Raw genomic sequence first — 15,495 nt, forward strand, 5'->3', positions numbered from 1 at the left:
TCAAGATTTCCCTTTATGTAGGCTTTGAAGGATTACTTCAAAACTGCCTCACAAATTCTCACCACATTTTCACCACACATAGATATTAAGGCATGGAAGGCTCCACTGAATTTTGGAGGTGATCTGGATCAGCGGACGTCAGAAATCTCGAATTGCTCTCATGTCATGGTCCGAGGTGGCTTGGCACAGAAGGCTGTAGTAGGCATATGCAGACTCTCAGACACAAGTGAAGGAGTAAATAAAAAGGCTTTATCTGGTAATCTGGCAACAGGTTTTGTACACAGGATAACAGTCAGCGTGGTGGCGGTAACAGGAAGGTACAAGCTGAGGCGAGGTCCAAAAAACAAGCAAAGATCAAACTCACAGCATCGAGGGGTTCACAAGGCTGAGCCAGAGGCAGAGTAAAAAAACAAGCAGAGTTCAGGGATACGGCAAGGTGGAGATCAGAAAACACAAGCAAGGTCAAAAACACAACAACTAAGCTAAAATATGGCCAGATTTTGTTGTCACTGTAATTCTGTTACCATAGAGTTGCCCAGGGCAGAACAGATTCTCCAAAGGTATAAGCTTCAATCTGTTCAACAGAAGAGATAATTATATTAGAACAGTTTCTCTTGAAAGCTGTTAATTCTCATTTACATTCATGTTATTTGTACATCACTAAATCACAACAGAAGTCACCTCAATGTGTTTCACAAGGGTAAGGTCTAACCTTATCCACACCCTGAGCAAGCATATAGGCTACAGTTGTAAGGAATTGTGGGCATTTGTTTGTTTTTTTGCAGTTGTAGGAAGAAACCTCAAGCAGACCAATGACAATCTGCTCTGACCATACAAATAAAAGTATCAAATAAACAAAGCACAACAAAGAATTGTCAAACGCAAGACAGAGAAGATGCAACTCAGCATCCAGGTACTTCTAACGTGTAGTGGCCATGGTGATTAATTAGTCCAAACATTCAAGTGGTAAAGGTCATGGACCCGTGAAGTGGGATCATTATTGCCCACCAAAAGTTCAGTTTCCAAAAAACAACAACAATGATCACAACTCCCCCAGTTTTCACATCAGTGCATAGCAGGCCATAGCCCTCAACCATCTCCTTGCCTCAGTCGCAGTCCAGTGAAGCCATGTTCAGTCTTTATTTGTCTTCTGGGCCCCAGGGAATTAGTGGGTGCACTCTACTTGTATGAAGTAACACTAATCTTATTGGATAGCAATGAAACAACTGCATAAGGGGAAGAATGATGCTGTCTTAGACACTCTATCCACTGCTGAAGTGCCTTTATGCTCAGCTTTGGCCTTAAGGCCCATATATTTCCAAGCCTTGACTTGGGTCTTGGATACCTTGGCAGTTCATAATCTTGGTCAAGAAAATTCAAGGCATTTTCAAATCATATGAATTTAGCAATTTTTCAAGTACATTTCAAGTTTGTTTAGTTGGCTTGGGTGATGACTGGCCTGAGTGGCCAGAGTATGCTTTGTCTGTTGGGGGGAATGAGGCCTATTGACTACCATATGTACAGCGCCTCCTGATGGCCTCCGTCACACCAATATAAATTCTAGACAAACATAACGGGTCTACAATGAACGCATGATTAACGGCATAACAAAGACTGCAAAGAGAAAGACTGCAGAGAGAACAGTTAGTAACTTGGCAGAAACGGCGGTCCAGAGGTCTGCCTTATTGCACACATCTTGTAAATTTGAAATTTTTGCAAATTATGGCCAAAGGTTTCTGCTATTTACATTCTCTGGTCATAAGCAATAACTTGCCTTGAATTATAGAAATTTGAATAAAAGGTACATCAATTGTTCACATTACAAATATACTTTTTCCTGAATATTGTCACTTGGACCCTCTTGATTCACAGAGAGATGTCAGGACATCTATCACATGTTCATGTAACCCCTGCTAAAATAAAGTTCCATCACAAAATATCTACAAGTCTTCACAGTTCTTGATTTTTGATACAGTTTTACCTCAGAAGTTAAAAAAAAAATGCATACATGTAAATTAATATTACAAAAAACCCCAAAATAAAGTGATTCATTGCATTTTTTTTTTATTTACATGATAGGTTTTCCACTTAAAACTGATCTTATGATTGGTTTTAAATGTCAATTACATGTGTTGTTATAACTTTATGGAGTAGGTGAACTTTTCATCTTGATAACCCCATAGCAGGGGAAAAACATGGGCACCCCTTGTCACCTTTGGCCCCCTGCCTTGTTTTTGTGGAGTTAGAAACTAGAATGTCAAAATTCCCCCTATCTCACAATGGTGAAGAATCCTTTAAAAAATTCCTGGATCCGGATCGTGATCCGGATCACCACTAAAATTTAATCACTTGTTCCTCTTGTCATTTCCAACCATTCCACAAAATTTCATCAAAATCCATTCAAATCTTTTTTATCCTGCTGACCAGCAGACAGACAAACGCGACCCAAAACATAACCTCCTTGGCGGAGGTAAAAATGTTGAAAACAAAAAATGGAACCAAAATGACGCCACGTTCTGAGTTGACGTTACTCTTCTCAAATTGGTTTTAGGCATTTTCAGGATATGTATGGCCTGATAAACACCTGATATCAAATTGTGCATAACTGTGTAGCAGTTTATTTAGCTCAAAATTCAAAAACTTGAAATACCTTTTAATGCAACATTCTTGGAATAGCTACTAAGCTACTGAGATGTGATAACTGAACAACGTTTTTTTTCGCAAATAGTCACCAGGGTCACAAGAAACGTGGGGAAGAAAATACGCAACACAACACAATATAAAAATAAATAAATGATTAAAATTTTACTAAAGCTCCGTACCAGAAGACGGCGGAATAACTTTTTTTCTTCTTCTTGAGTCGAACCGCCACCATCGAAGAAATAGTGGCACAACCACAGAGCGCGGTGGGTGTTGCCACGTCATCACCAAGTCGCTCTGGTCCGCTGATTCGCCCAATGGAAAATGTTGGGAGGCGGGTTGTAATAGAGTTAAGCCAATCCCGTTATACGAACATTTCATCGTCGTATCCGGGTAAAGAAATTTCGGTGAGTAGCTCATGTAAACTGGGATAAAAGGAACTGAACAATGTAAATTAAACGGTTTAGTTTAATGACAATGTCGGTGAAGTACTTGTATTTCAATAAGTTGGACTTCAATAGCCATACAAATGCATTTGCTTATTTTAAATTATCCGATAAAGTTTGCTAGGTAGCTGGAAGCTAACTGTACTGTAACTGTGATAGCTCATACCAATGTCCGGTTTGGCTTTGTCAGTATTTCTGCTCCCCCCCTTTTTTTTTTGTTTGCTGTCACGCTAACTGCAGATGGTTGTGTGCTCGTTTCTTTTGGTAGGTAAGGATCCCCCCCCCCCCTTGTTTGCTCTGAATCGCTTTTCGGACGTTCTCCAGGATGTGCGGGTCTTTCCGGGTACTGCTGCAGGTGCTGTGGGCCCAGCTGCTGTGCGGCTGGGTTCTGGGCTCCGAGCTCACCTTCGAGCTGCCTGATAACGCCAAACAATGTTTCTACGAGGACATTATCGTCGGCACCAAGTGTACGCTGGAATTTCAGGTGCGTGAACCAAGTTGAATTTTTATACAATTGAATATACACCACCCGTCTCATCCGCCGGGCGATCACAATTGTCAGTGATTCAAAAGCCTTCTGACCCACAAAATGACTGTCTTGCACTATTATGCCACTTCAGCACTTTGTTAAAAACAGGAAAACACTTCTGCTGTTATTACCTGACTGTACTTGACTACTGTGCCACTTGCACTCTTAGGTCAAGCAGAAATACACCAGCTGCCATTATTTGCCATGACTGTCCCTGCACTATTTCAATTTTTGCTGCCACTTATCACAGTGACAAGTGTACTCTTAGTTCTTGATTGTAAAAAATTGTCTTCATCTGCTATGCACCTTCTTACTTAATTATTGTTTACGTGAATGTTAGATAAGTTTGTCTTGTTGACTACCTTACTGTCAGAAAACAGTATGCAACCTTTGGATTTTTCATTTAAGATTTAAGTCTTTATTTATTTTGACACCACTATCATTTTATTTAGCCTGTGGATATTATTGCGATATTTGAACGCCTTAGCTCAATGTCTTCAAAAAGTTAATGTTTATCATGCTTCTCTGAGTTTTGTTACCAACTGTAAAGCCTTGACCCATCATTGTGAACTATAGTCTCGATAAAAAGGGCTTTTGTTTACTCGCTTCATCTACATGGAACATGTTGCAAAAGGACTGGAAATTAACTGAACTTATTTCATTGAGCACTTTGAAATCCAGACTGACAGCACTTGAGATGACTTATTTAAATTGCATCTGTTTTTCTTAATCGTTTATTTTAATTGTGTGAATTTAATTGTAACTTTTGCTGCCTGGAACTCCCTTGCAAAAGAGGTTTTTAATCTCAGTAGGACTTTCCGGGTTAAATAAAATAAAAATATAACAATTTACATTTTGCTGTGGTGGTCATATCGGTCACATTATTGACAAATGAGAGGACTCAGGCGGAATTAGCAGGTGTTGAGGTGACGCCACTGACTTTGACACACTGCTGCTTATTCGACAAATAGGGTCCAAACAGCAGATTTCTACTTCTGTTGTGTCATTTGATTTAAGTGGACCACAATGGAAATAAGTGGCTTCACTTTCTTGTGTCATCCATGTATTTTTAATGGATATACAATTATGTACTTACACTGAACTTACTAAATGATGCACAGACTCATATGCGTACACAGACGCCACTTCACTTTTAATATATAAATGATTTACCACCCCCTGCTGGAATGGCGTGTGAGTCCAGAATGTAATTAATCAATCTCCATTGTTCACTGTTGTTAGCTAATATCCCTAATTTCTCCAAAAATATCAGTGTCACAGACTAAGCTGTGACGCTTACGCAGTCAATAGCGTGTGGGCAGCAATTAGTTGGTAGTTAACAACTATGCTGCATGGACGCTGACTGTGTTTCACGGGTCATCCAGCTGTATGTATTGTTCTCATTTTCCTGGTTCATTATTGTCAGTAATCATCATTGCCATAACTTTTACCTAGTATTGTGACTAGGAGTGCGGGGAAAGGCCTACCGGCATCTCTTATGTTGCAAAGTGTTTGTTTTCACCGCGTTTCAAAACGTGTATTTTATACCGTTACTCATTACCAAAGTTCATCTGTTTTAGTGATCTTTAAAACACTGGTAAAACATTTCTGTAACAGTTTAAGCTTACTCACCAGGGTTGCTGGTATGCAGGCGTTTCCTTGTTTAGGGCAAACTGAGTGAATGGTCCATTCAGTGTAAATACCGGGGTTGGGCGGAGTGAACTATTTTAGACAGGGGTGTTTTATTTGGTTATGTTCATATTCCATTTTATTATGCTTAGAGGGGGTTTTGGTTAAAGGAAATGGTGTTGGGTGTTTATATATTTTGTGTGTATTTCTTTGGGTTATTTTGTGCTTATGTTATTGTTATTTAGTTGATTGATTTATTTCGTGAATGGAATTTACCTGTGGGAGGGGCTGTTACTCTGAAAAGGGCTCAGAGCCTCAGTTGTGGGGAGAACATCGGAGGGGAAGGTTGTGTTTTCAGTGAACGTGTATGTAAGTAGTGGCCCATAGTCTTTGATAGATATAGTCTGGAACTCTTGCTCATTTGTTTTTGATGTCCATCTTGGGATGCACTGTAAATAGCTGCATTTTTGGAAGAAGAAAAATAAAAGAAACGTTTTTAGTTGGGAAAACTGTCTCTTGGCCACTCCGTCGCCGGTCATCCTGCAACATGTGGTGTCAGAAGCGTGGGTAGCGGAGTGAGACGGAGAGAAGACCAATTAAAACAGCTGACAAGATGGCTACCAGGAAGAAGGCTACTGAAGGCAAGGAAGATGGAGCAATAGGGGGCGCCACTGAGACGGGAGTGTCTACTCCACAGCCTGCCACAATAGACATAGCCATCGATCGACTTGCCATGATGTTCCAGTCGTTTATGGAAGTGCAGCGTGCCAGAGATGAGCGAATGGAGAGAGATGCATCCAAGCAAGCCCAGGAGGTCAAGGTTCTGACGCATCAGGTGACGCAGCTGCAGCTGGACTTGAAGTCAGGCCAATCCACAACCCCGCCACCATCCCTGGACACTTTAACGCCTGAACCACCACCAGTGACCACTGTGACCACTGAGGGGCGTCTACCAAAAATGGCCAAGCTGGAAGAAGCTGATAATATTGAGCACTACTTGACTACTTTTGAAAGGCTAGCCATAGTTTGTGGCTGGAGCAGAGCAACCTGGGCCGTGCATCTCATCCCGTTGTTGACTGGGAAGGCCCGCAGTGCTTTCGTTGCCATGGACCCAAATGACACAACCGACTACGATCGTTTGAAGGAGGCAGTGTTGAAGAAATATGAGATCAATGCTGAGACGTATCGGCAGCAGTTCAGAGCCCTGGACATCAGTTCGACTGAGACGCCGCAGGAGCTGTATGTCCGACTGAAGGACCTGTTCTGTAAGTGGACCGGATATGAGAAGAGTAGTAAAGAGAACCTGATGGAGATGCTGGTACTGGAGCAGTATCTACGTGTTATATCCGGATGTGAGGACCTGGGTTAGGGAGCGTAACCCGAAGAGTGCAGCAGAAGCCGCAGTACTGGTGGAGAACTATGTGGCTGCACACAGAGGTTCCCGAGGCTACCGCTATGCTGGAGTGCTGGAGCAGAGCATTGGGGGTAAGTCTGTTGGGTTTGGGAGGGGAGTTGGTTCCGGTACGGCTAATAGTCATGGCCTTGGTAGAGCCCCGCTACCACCCCCCACAGACCGGGTTAGACCCCAGAGCATTTCCTGTTATAATTGTGGCCAGGAAGGTCATAAGAGCCCTGCTTGCCCCCTGAGGAAGTCAAAGTACAGCCATTTATGCTATGTTCCTCACCCCACCACTCCTTTAAATATTTTGGAGAGTAGAGATCCTGTTATCACCATTGAGTTAAATGGTAAATTTGTTAAATCATTGGTGGATACTGGATGTTCACAGACACTTGTGCAAGCTGACCTAATCCCCCTAGAGTTCCGCAATGGTAATGTAAAGCTGACCATCTCTTGTGTACATGGAGATAAAAGTGAGCATGATACAGCCGATGTGTATGTCAGAGTGCAGGGACAGACATACTTGTTAAGGGTAGGACTGGTGTCTAAGTTGCCATATCCTGTGTTGTTAGGCCAGGATCTTCCAGTGTTACTTGAGTTGGTGAATAGAACTGCTTTGTGTGGTGTTGTAACAAGAGCACAGGCTCGGGAGCAGCAAGTAGTGACAGAGTTGCCATATTATGGCGAAGAGGTTCCTGTTGAGTCCACACTGACTAAGCAGCAGAGGTGTGATAGGCGTAGACAGACGGTTGAAGACACGTTGAGTCAAAAAGACGTGTGGACAGAGAATATTGACCCCCCTGAATTGATAGATGGGGATTTTACTGGTAATCTGGCAGAGGAGCAGCGGGCAGACCCTACACTGACACAGAGTTTTAAGAGAGCAGAGGAAGGCGTAGGTTATGTCCCTATGTTAGGTAAGGAGGGCTATACTGTGCAAAATGAGCTACTGTATAGGCAGAGTGAGGATGGACTGCAATTGTTGATCCCAAAGAAGTACCGTAGGCAGGTACTGGAATTGGGTCACACTATACCTTGGGCTGGACACCTGGCCTTTTTGAAAACATTACAGAGAGTAAGCAAACGTTTTTATTGGCCAGGGTTGTTCTCTGATGTTAAAGAATTTTGCAAGTCTTGTCCTCAGTGTCAGTTGTCAGGAGGTTAAAAACCTTGCCCGTGCTCCATTGATCCCCTTACCTGTTATTGACACGCCGTTTGAGAGGATAGCTGTTGATGTGGTAGGCCTTCTTGAAAAGAGCAAGTCAGGGAATAGATTCATCCTGGTGATATGTGATTATGCCACAAGATACCCCGAAGCCTTCCCCCTGAGAGATGTTACAGCTAAGCGAGTTGCGACAGCTATGCTGCAGCTCTTCTCTAGAGTAGGGATACCCCGTGAAGTGCTTACCGATCAGGGCCCCAACTTTATGAGTAAAACCCTCAGGCAGGTTTATGATATCCTGGGCATTAGGCGTATCAGAACCACTCCTTACCATCCACAGACCGACGGACTTGTTGAACGGTTCAACCAGACCCTTCTCAACATGCTTCGGAAGTTTGTGGAAGATTCTGGCAAGGACTGGGACCAGTGGCTACCATACTTGCTCTTTGCTTATAGAGAAGTCCCCCAGGCGTCAAGAGGATTTTCCCCCTTCGAGCTCCTGTATGCACACCAGGTTCGAGGTCCCCTTGATGTGCTGAAAGAGACTTGGGAGGGTGAGATGTCCGCTGGTACGAACATCATCTCGTATGTGCTGAAGATGAGGGAGAAACTTGCTGCTGCATCTGCTCTGGTACGGGAGAATCTGCAGAAGGCGCAAGAGAGACAAAAGGCATGGTACGATCGTTCGGCCAGAGCACGCGGTTTTCAGGCTGGTGACAAGGTCCTGTTGCTGCTGCCTAGCTCCGAGAACAAGCTGTTGGCAAAGTGGCAGGGGCCATACACTGTTACCAGGAGGATGGGACCGGTGATGTACGAGATTCACATGCCAGATCATCGTAAGAAGCACCAAGTCTACCATGTGAACATGTTGAAGAAGTGGACTGAGCGTCAAGAGCAACAGCCGGAGGTGTCTGCTCTGTTTATCCGTGCCATTGAGGAAGAGGAGGAGCACAGTGAGCAGTACTTACCGTGCTGGGGCGAAGGCTCTACATTGGACTTGAGCCATTTGCCCAATGACCGTCAGCAGGAGTTGACCGCCATCTTACCCGAGGGTCTCTTCGTGGAGAGGCCGGGACGGACGGAGATGGTGGTGCACCGCATAACCCTGAAAGACCAGCGGCCGGTGAGACAGCCATGCTACCGGGTTCCAGAGAGCCTGCTGCCCGTGTTGAAGGATGAGTTGGACATGATGATGGAGCTGGGGGTGATCGAGCCTTCCTCCAGTGAGTGGAGCAGTCCCATCATCTTTGTTCCCAAGAAGGACGGCACTCTGAGGTTCTGCTTGGACTGTAGGAAGGTCAACACCCAGTCTGAGTTTGACGCTTACCCCATGCCGAGGGTTGATGATTTGGTCGAGCGTGTTGGCAAAGCCAAGTACTTGACCACCATTGACCTGTGCAAGGGGTATTGGCAAGTGCCGTTGGCTGAGGACAGCAGGAAGCTGACTGCCTTTAGGACACCTTTTGGCCATTACCAATTCACGGTGCTCCTTTTTGGGTTGCACGGAGCGCCTGCGACGTTCCAGAGGTTGGACAGGCTTCTCAGGGGGACTGAGGGCTTTGCCGCCGCCTACCTGGATGATATTTGTATATACAGCTCCACGTGGGAGGAGCATTTGCAACACCTGCAACTGGTCCTCTCCTTGGTGAAGGAGGCGGGCCTGACCATCCATCCTGGAAAGTGCATGCTGGCCAGGGAGGAGATGGCGTATCTTGGCTACATGTTGGGCCGGGGTGTCATTCGGCCTCAAGTTCGGAAAGTTGAGGCCATCAAGGCTGTTGAGCGCCCCACCACCAAGAAACAAGTGCGCTCTTTCTTGGGCTTGGTTGGGTGGTATAGACGTTTTATACCCAACTTCTCGGAGAGAGCGGTTCCACTGACTGAGCTCATACGTACTAGTCAGCCTAACAAGGTGGCATGGACTGAAGAGTGTGAGGCGGCATTTCAGGGTTTGAAGGACTCCTTGTGTAGGGAGCCGGTGCTGCTCAGCCCGGACTTCAGCAAGACTTTCACTGTTCAAACTCATGCCTCAGAGCGGGGCCTTGGTGCGGTGTTGCTGCAGGAGGAAGATGGACATTGGCGATCTGTGGCTTACATCAGCCGCAAACTGTTGCCGCGGGAGTGTAACTACTCCACGGTTGAGAAAGAATGCCTTGCTATTAAGTGGGCGTTGGACTGTTTTAAATACTATTTGTTGGGGAGGAAATTTATTTTAGAGACTGTCCATAGGGCATTGTCTTGGTTAGGGCGCATGAAGGATACTAACTCCAGGATCACTAGGTGGTTCCTGGCTGTACAGCCATTTGATTTTGAAGTGCGGTACAGGTCTGGGAGGTTGAATACTACTGCAGATTTCCTTTCTAGGGCGTCATGGGGGCATCCTTAGAAGGGGGGGGAAATGTCAGACTGAGCTGTGACGCTTACGCAGTCAATAGCGTGTGGGCAGCAATTAGTTGGTAGTTAACAACTATGCTACATGGACGCTGACTGTGTTTCACGGGTCATCCAGCTGTATGTATTGTTCTCATTTTCCTGGTTCATTATTTATTGTCAGTAACAGTGATGCCGGTAACGCGTTACTCTAATCTGACCACTTCTTTTAGTAACGAGTAATCTAACGCGTTAATCTTTCCAAGTCAGTAATCAGATTAAAGTTACTTCTCCATGTCACTGTGCGTTACTATTATTTTTCCATTGTGGGTCGATAGCAGCATTAAACTTGGTCTGTGGGCAGGAGGTCGGGGTTCGACTGAACGTCCCACTTTAAGCGAGCTGTGAGCTTTTCATCCACGGTTTTTTGCAGCTGCTCGACTCGTCCTCACCTCTTAAAGCACGATGATCAGCACACCTGCACTGAGCTTTACGAAGACATTTTTATACTTTTTTCCTCCTTTATTTATAATTCTGAGCTGAGCCGCTCCGTATCGTCTCGTTAAAAACAGCTGATCCTCCGCGACGCGTCAACAACTAACACTATTTTCCACTCAAATGCACCTAAACTCTCTTTCTGAGGACCACATGATGTGAAAACGCAATAAAACTTTCTTACCTGTAAATCTGGTCCTGTTTTCTGCATAAATAAATGTTATCCATTCTTTGTGCTCAAACGCCAAAGCAGGGGCGAATCCAGGTGGGATGGGGGCGTGGGGCAGGGATGTGCCCCCCCCACAACAGCCCTAGATTAAAGGTCCAGTTTTGAAGCCGTTTTTTACTACAACTACTAATATTGCTTAAAATAATAATAATTTCGACAAGTAAAATGTTTAGAGAGAATTTAAATGTTAGAATTTAATAGTTACATTTATAAACTATGTAGGTTTGAAATTGCAAGTTTTACTGTTACAGTGCTGTCAACAGTTAAATATGAGGTCAAGAAAGAGGTCTTTATTTTACTTTTTATAAAACAAGTATTTATTTTCATTGAAGTCAAGAAAGGGTGACTATAAAGTGAGTTTTGGCAAAACAGGTATCATTGTCATGTTGACGTGGGTTGTTGTCGGCAGCTGGGGAAAGTAACTAAAAAAGTAACTAGTAATCTAACTTAGTTACTTTTCCAATTGAGTAATCAGTAAAGTAACTAAGTTACTTTTTCAAGGAGTAATCAGTAATTGGATTACTTTTTCAAAGTAACTGTGGCAACACTGGTCAGTAATCATCATTGCCATAACTTTTACCTAGTATTGTGACTAGGAGTGCGGGGAAAGGCCTACCGGCATCTCTTATGTTGCAAAGTGTTTGTTTTCACCGCGTTTCAAAACGTGTATTTTATACCGTTACTCATTACCAAAGTTCATCTGTTTTAGTGATCTTTAAAACACTGGTAAAACATTTCTGTAACAGTTTAAGCTTACTCACCAGGGTTGCTGGTATGCAGGCGTTTCCTTGTTTAGGGCAAACTGAGTGAATGGTCCATTCAGTGTAAATACCGGGGTTGGGCGGAGTGAACTATTTTAGACAGGGGTGTTTTATTTGGTTATGTTCATATTCCATTTTATTATGCTTAGAGGGGGTTTTGGTTAAAGGAAATGGTGTTGGGTGTTTATATATTTTGTGTGTATTTCTTTGGGTTATTTTGTGCTTATGTTATTGTTATTTAGTTGATTGATTTATTTCGTGAATGGAATTTACCTGTGGGAGGGGCTGTTACTCTGAAAAGGGCTCAGAGCCTCAGTTGTGGGGAGAACATCGGAGGGGAAGGTTGTGTTTTCAGTGAACGTGTATGCAAGTAGTGGCCCAGAGTCTTTGATAGATATAGTCTGGCACTCTTGCTCATTTGTTTTTGATGTCCATCTTGGGATGCACTGTAAATATCTGCATTTTTGGAAGAAGAAAAATAAAAGAAACGTTTTTAGTTTGTGTTTTGAAAAACACAAGGTTCGGTCAGATCGGCACACAAATGATCACACAGACTGCATTTTGCTAGAATAAAAAGGCGTACATTTATTCCCCACAAAAGCAGTTACATCAAACACAAGTGGTTGCAGCGCATGAAATATCTCTTCTTCTCTTACCGTGACGCCTTTTAAGGTGGAGAGCCAACACCTTCGTGCACACACAGTCCACTTGGCTATTAATATATAGATTCACTGGCATAAATGCCTCAACAAAGATGTCCTGTAATCCACTCAATCTAAACTTTCCTCTGAATTAAATGGCACACATTCTAGGCTGTGCTTTTGGTCTGAGCCTGGATGTATCACATACGAGCTACTGTTCTGGCACTTCAGTTTGACAAATGCTAGCTATGTACTGGCTGTTTTGTCTTTAGAGCCATAACCCTGAAACAAATCCTGTAATTATAAAATTGTGCATTTGTTAGATGATCTTATCCAAAGTAGCTTACAAGTCAGGTAAAGAAAAATCAATAAAAGATCGTAAGTAACCCTCTCACCCCCCAAGACATATATAGAACGTGCCTCATCCGCAGGGCCGTCAATATGACAGGAGATCCCAACCACCCGTTAAACTGCTTCTTCATCCTGCTGCTGTCGGGGAGGAGACTGCAGAGTTTCCGAGCCAGGACCAGCTGACTAAGGGACCGTTTCACTCACTAGGCTGTCAGAGCACTCGACTCCCTCCCTGCTCTTCCCCATTTCCCCTGCTGACCCCCGCACACACAAACTGAGTCCTGACACCCCCAATACTGACTTCTTACTCCTGATACCCACCTCACAAACACTGAACATAGCTCCAAGGACTGCTTATGCACTACATGCACTTTAAATAAGTTTGAAGATCATCAACATTGAATCACTACTGCTCAGTTAGCACAAAACATACTGCTACCGCCACGTACCTCACTGACCACATTCTACTGTCTACCATATTTATATATTATTTTAAATTCTTACTGTTGTGATAGCCCTTGCACATAAGAGACTGTTCTTACTGTTTGGTTTTTTTTTATTGTTTTGTTTTTTACTCTGTGTTGTTCGAGAGACCGAGAGTAATGAAATTTCACTTCTCAATAAGTCTATGTATGCATTGCAGAACTGACAAAGCTGACTTCACTAACCCCTTACAAGTACATGTGTACTACTCCATGCAAAGTACACTGGCTAAAATAGGCAAACCAGTGTCTGTGGTGCTTCAGACATTTTTTTCTGTTTTCACAGGTGGTGACTGGTGGCCACTATGATGTAGACTGTCGTTTGGAGGACCCGGATGGCACAACACTTTACAAGGAAATGAAAAAGCAGTATGACAGCTTTACTTTCACAGCAGCCAAGAATGGAACATACAAGTTTTGCTTCAGTAATGAGTTTTCTACCTTCACGCACAAGACTGTTTATTTTGACTTCCAAGTTGGTGATGACCCCCCACTCTTTCCCAATGAGAACAGAGTCACTGCTCTCACCCAGGTGAGTTTTTAAGTTATATGTGGCTACGCTGTAACTAGGGCTAAGTATCACTTTAACATGTTCAATCCCAGGATATGATTTGGGTTTTGGTCAAGGTGCCAAAATGCAACCTAAATAATTGGTTTTAAATATAATTTTTATTTCCAGATGGAATCAGCCTGTGTATCTATCCATGAGGCCCTAAAGTCAGTCATCGACTACCAGACGCACTTCCGTCTTCGTGAAGCCCAGGGTCGCAGTCGGGCAGAGGATCTCAACACTCGGGTGGCATTCTGGTCCATCGGCGAGGCCATTATCCTCCTGGTAGTCAGCATCAGCCAGGTTGTTCTTCTCAGAAGTTTCTTCTCTGATAAGAAGACCACGACAACCCGTGTTGGATCATAACGTTCTTACACTTGGCTACCAGATTAATTGATTTCTTTATCCATATTTAAGCTCATATGCATCGAGTCAGTAAGAGTAACAGTGCTCAACCCAAAGTGGGTTATATGAAACTGCCAGCTTATGTGGTTGGACAGTCGTCCTGTTGCAGCGCTATTGTTCTTTAAAAACTTCTGCAAATGAGTAGTGTTGATGTGTTCAGGGGTGGGGGTAAAAGAAATGGGGTTTTGTTTTTTTTTTGTTTTTTTTCTCTCCTTTTAATTTTATCATTTGCACCCAGGTCTGCTGCCACTGCTTTGTTTCAGTGCTATCACTAATTTTAATACCAAATTGTACACGGCGCTTACCAACTGTGTCCATATATAAAATTTGGGAATGGCATTAGGGAGCACAGGATTTGTTTACTGCCTACATCGCACTGGGTGATTATAGATGAGGCAAAGGCTCCTCACAAAGTCTCACTTGATTATAGTTTTTATTTTTGTTTTAACCCTGTAGTGTGATTGTGTGACAATGATTAGACAGGTGCTTCCCAAACTGGAGCAGTGAACTTCTGTCTTGCTTACATGTCATGATTTTTGAACACAGTCTTGAGATAGGAAGATAGATTTATTCAGTCATGTGAAATTTGGGAGTTGGACTTTTGATCAGGAAAAGTAAAACTGGAGGTGGCTGTCAAGCAAATGTAAAAAACAAAAAATATATATAGAATTCCTATTTCCCCTGCTTTCCAAAAGATTGGGAAACCAATTGATGATCTATTTTGTCATTTAAATGAGTTATTGGAAGAGTACATAATGGAGTAACTCATTCTTTGTCCCTGTGAGCTGAGAACAGTTGTGCAGAGGTTTACTTTTGAATGATTTAATCATTGTATTATTCAAATAGACACTGACTGTAATACAAAGTCTGTCCTGTGTGACTGCACCCAAACCTTAAAACTGAAATCCAATCCTGTATTACCTGTAGTGTGCACCTAAGCAGGGTCAAGTTCGCGTTTACTTTATAGCTTATAGGATATTATTGCATTTTTGACTGTTTGGTGGGCATGGCATTGCAAAAAAAAGAATTATCTAAATTGACAGCATTTCATGTACTTTTGAAATGGGTTGAGGTTGAATGCCTGCTTGTCTGAATGTACCTACTTGTATGAAGTGACAACAGACACACTTAGTTTGCTTTTGTTTATCACAGGGACTGATGCAAAATTATATCACTTAAATACATTGTATCACGCCAGTTAATTTACTTGTGTGTATGTGTGTATATATATACACACACAAATGGAGACATTTACATTCTGGTTTGGAAAAGTGGGAATATTTTTTTCAGATTTTTGGATAGCTGATTTAAAAAAGTGGGGGGAAAAAAAAAACGCCAAAACAAGTTCCACTAATGGTTTGTACTTGACTATCATTTAAGTATTTCTCTTGCTTTTCAAGGAGTGG

General features: G+C 43.1%; 1 protein-coding gene across 1 annotated transcript; it reads left to right on the forward strand.

The window, feature by feature from the left end:
- The first annotated feature begins 2,970 nt into the window (after nucleotides 1–2,970).
- tmed7 (transmembrane p24 trafficking protein 7) lies at nucleotides 2,971–15,495 on the forward strand. The gene is made up of 4 exons (XM_034170472.1): nucleotides 2,971–3,047; nucleotides 3,355–3,570; nucleotides 13,421–13,666; nucleotides 13,814–15,495. Exons 2-4 carry the CDS (start codon nucleotides 3,412–3,414, stop codon nucleotides 14,048–14,050), a joined length of 642 nt encoding a protein of 213 aa, XP_034026363.1. The 5' UTR covers nucleotides 2,971–3,047; nucleotides 3,355–3,411; the 3' UTR covers nucleotides 14,051–15,495.

The sequence above is a fragment of the Thalassophryne amazonica genome, chromosome 5 (assembly GCF_902500255.1).
Source record: "Thalassophryne amazonica chromosome 5, fThaAma1.1, whole genome shotgun sequence".
NCBI classification, from domain to species: domain Eukaryota; kingdom Metazoa; phylum Chordata; class Actinopteri; order Batrachoidiformes; family Batrachoididae; genus Thalassophryne; species Thalassophryne amazonica.

What these genes read in the sequence shown, in the direction of transcription:
- tmed7 (XM_034170472.1), top strand. Translation starts at nt 3,412, where the DNA reads ATGTGCGGGTCTTTCCGGGTACTGCTGCAGGTGCTGTGGGCCCAGCTG. An exon ending in AGTGTACGCTGGAATTTCAG is followed by an intron (nt 3,571 to 13,420) that starts GTGCGTGAACCA and finishes CTGTTTTCACAG; the next exon opens with GTGGTGACTGGTGGCCACTA. An exon ending in GAGTCACTGCTCTCACCCAG is followed by an intron (nt 13,667 to 13,813) that starts GTGAGTTTTTAA and finishes TTTTATTTCCAG; the next exon opens with ATGGAATCAGCCTGTGTATC.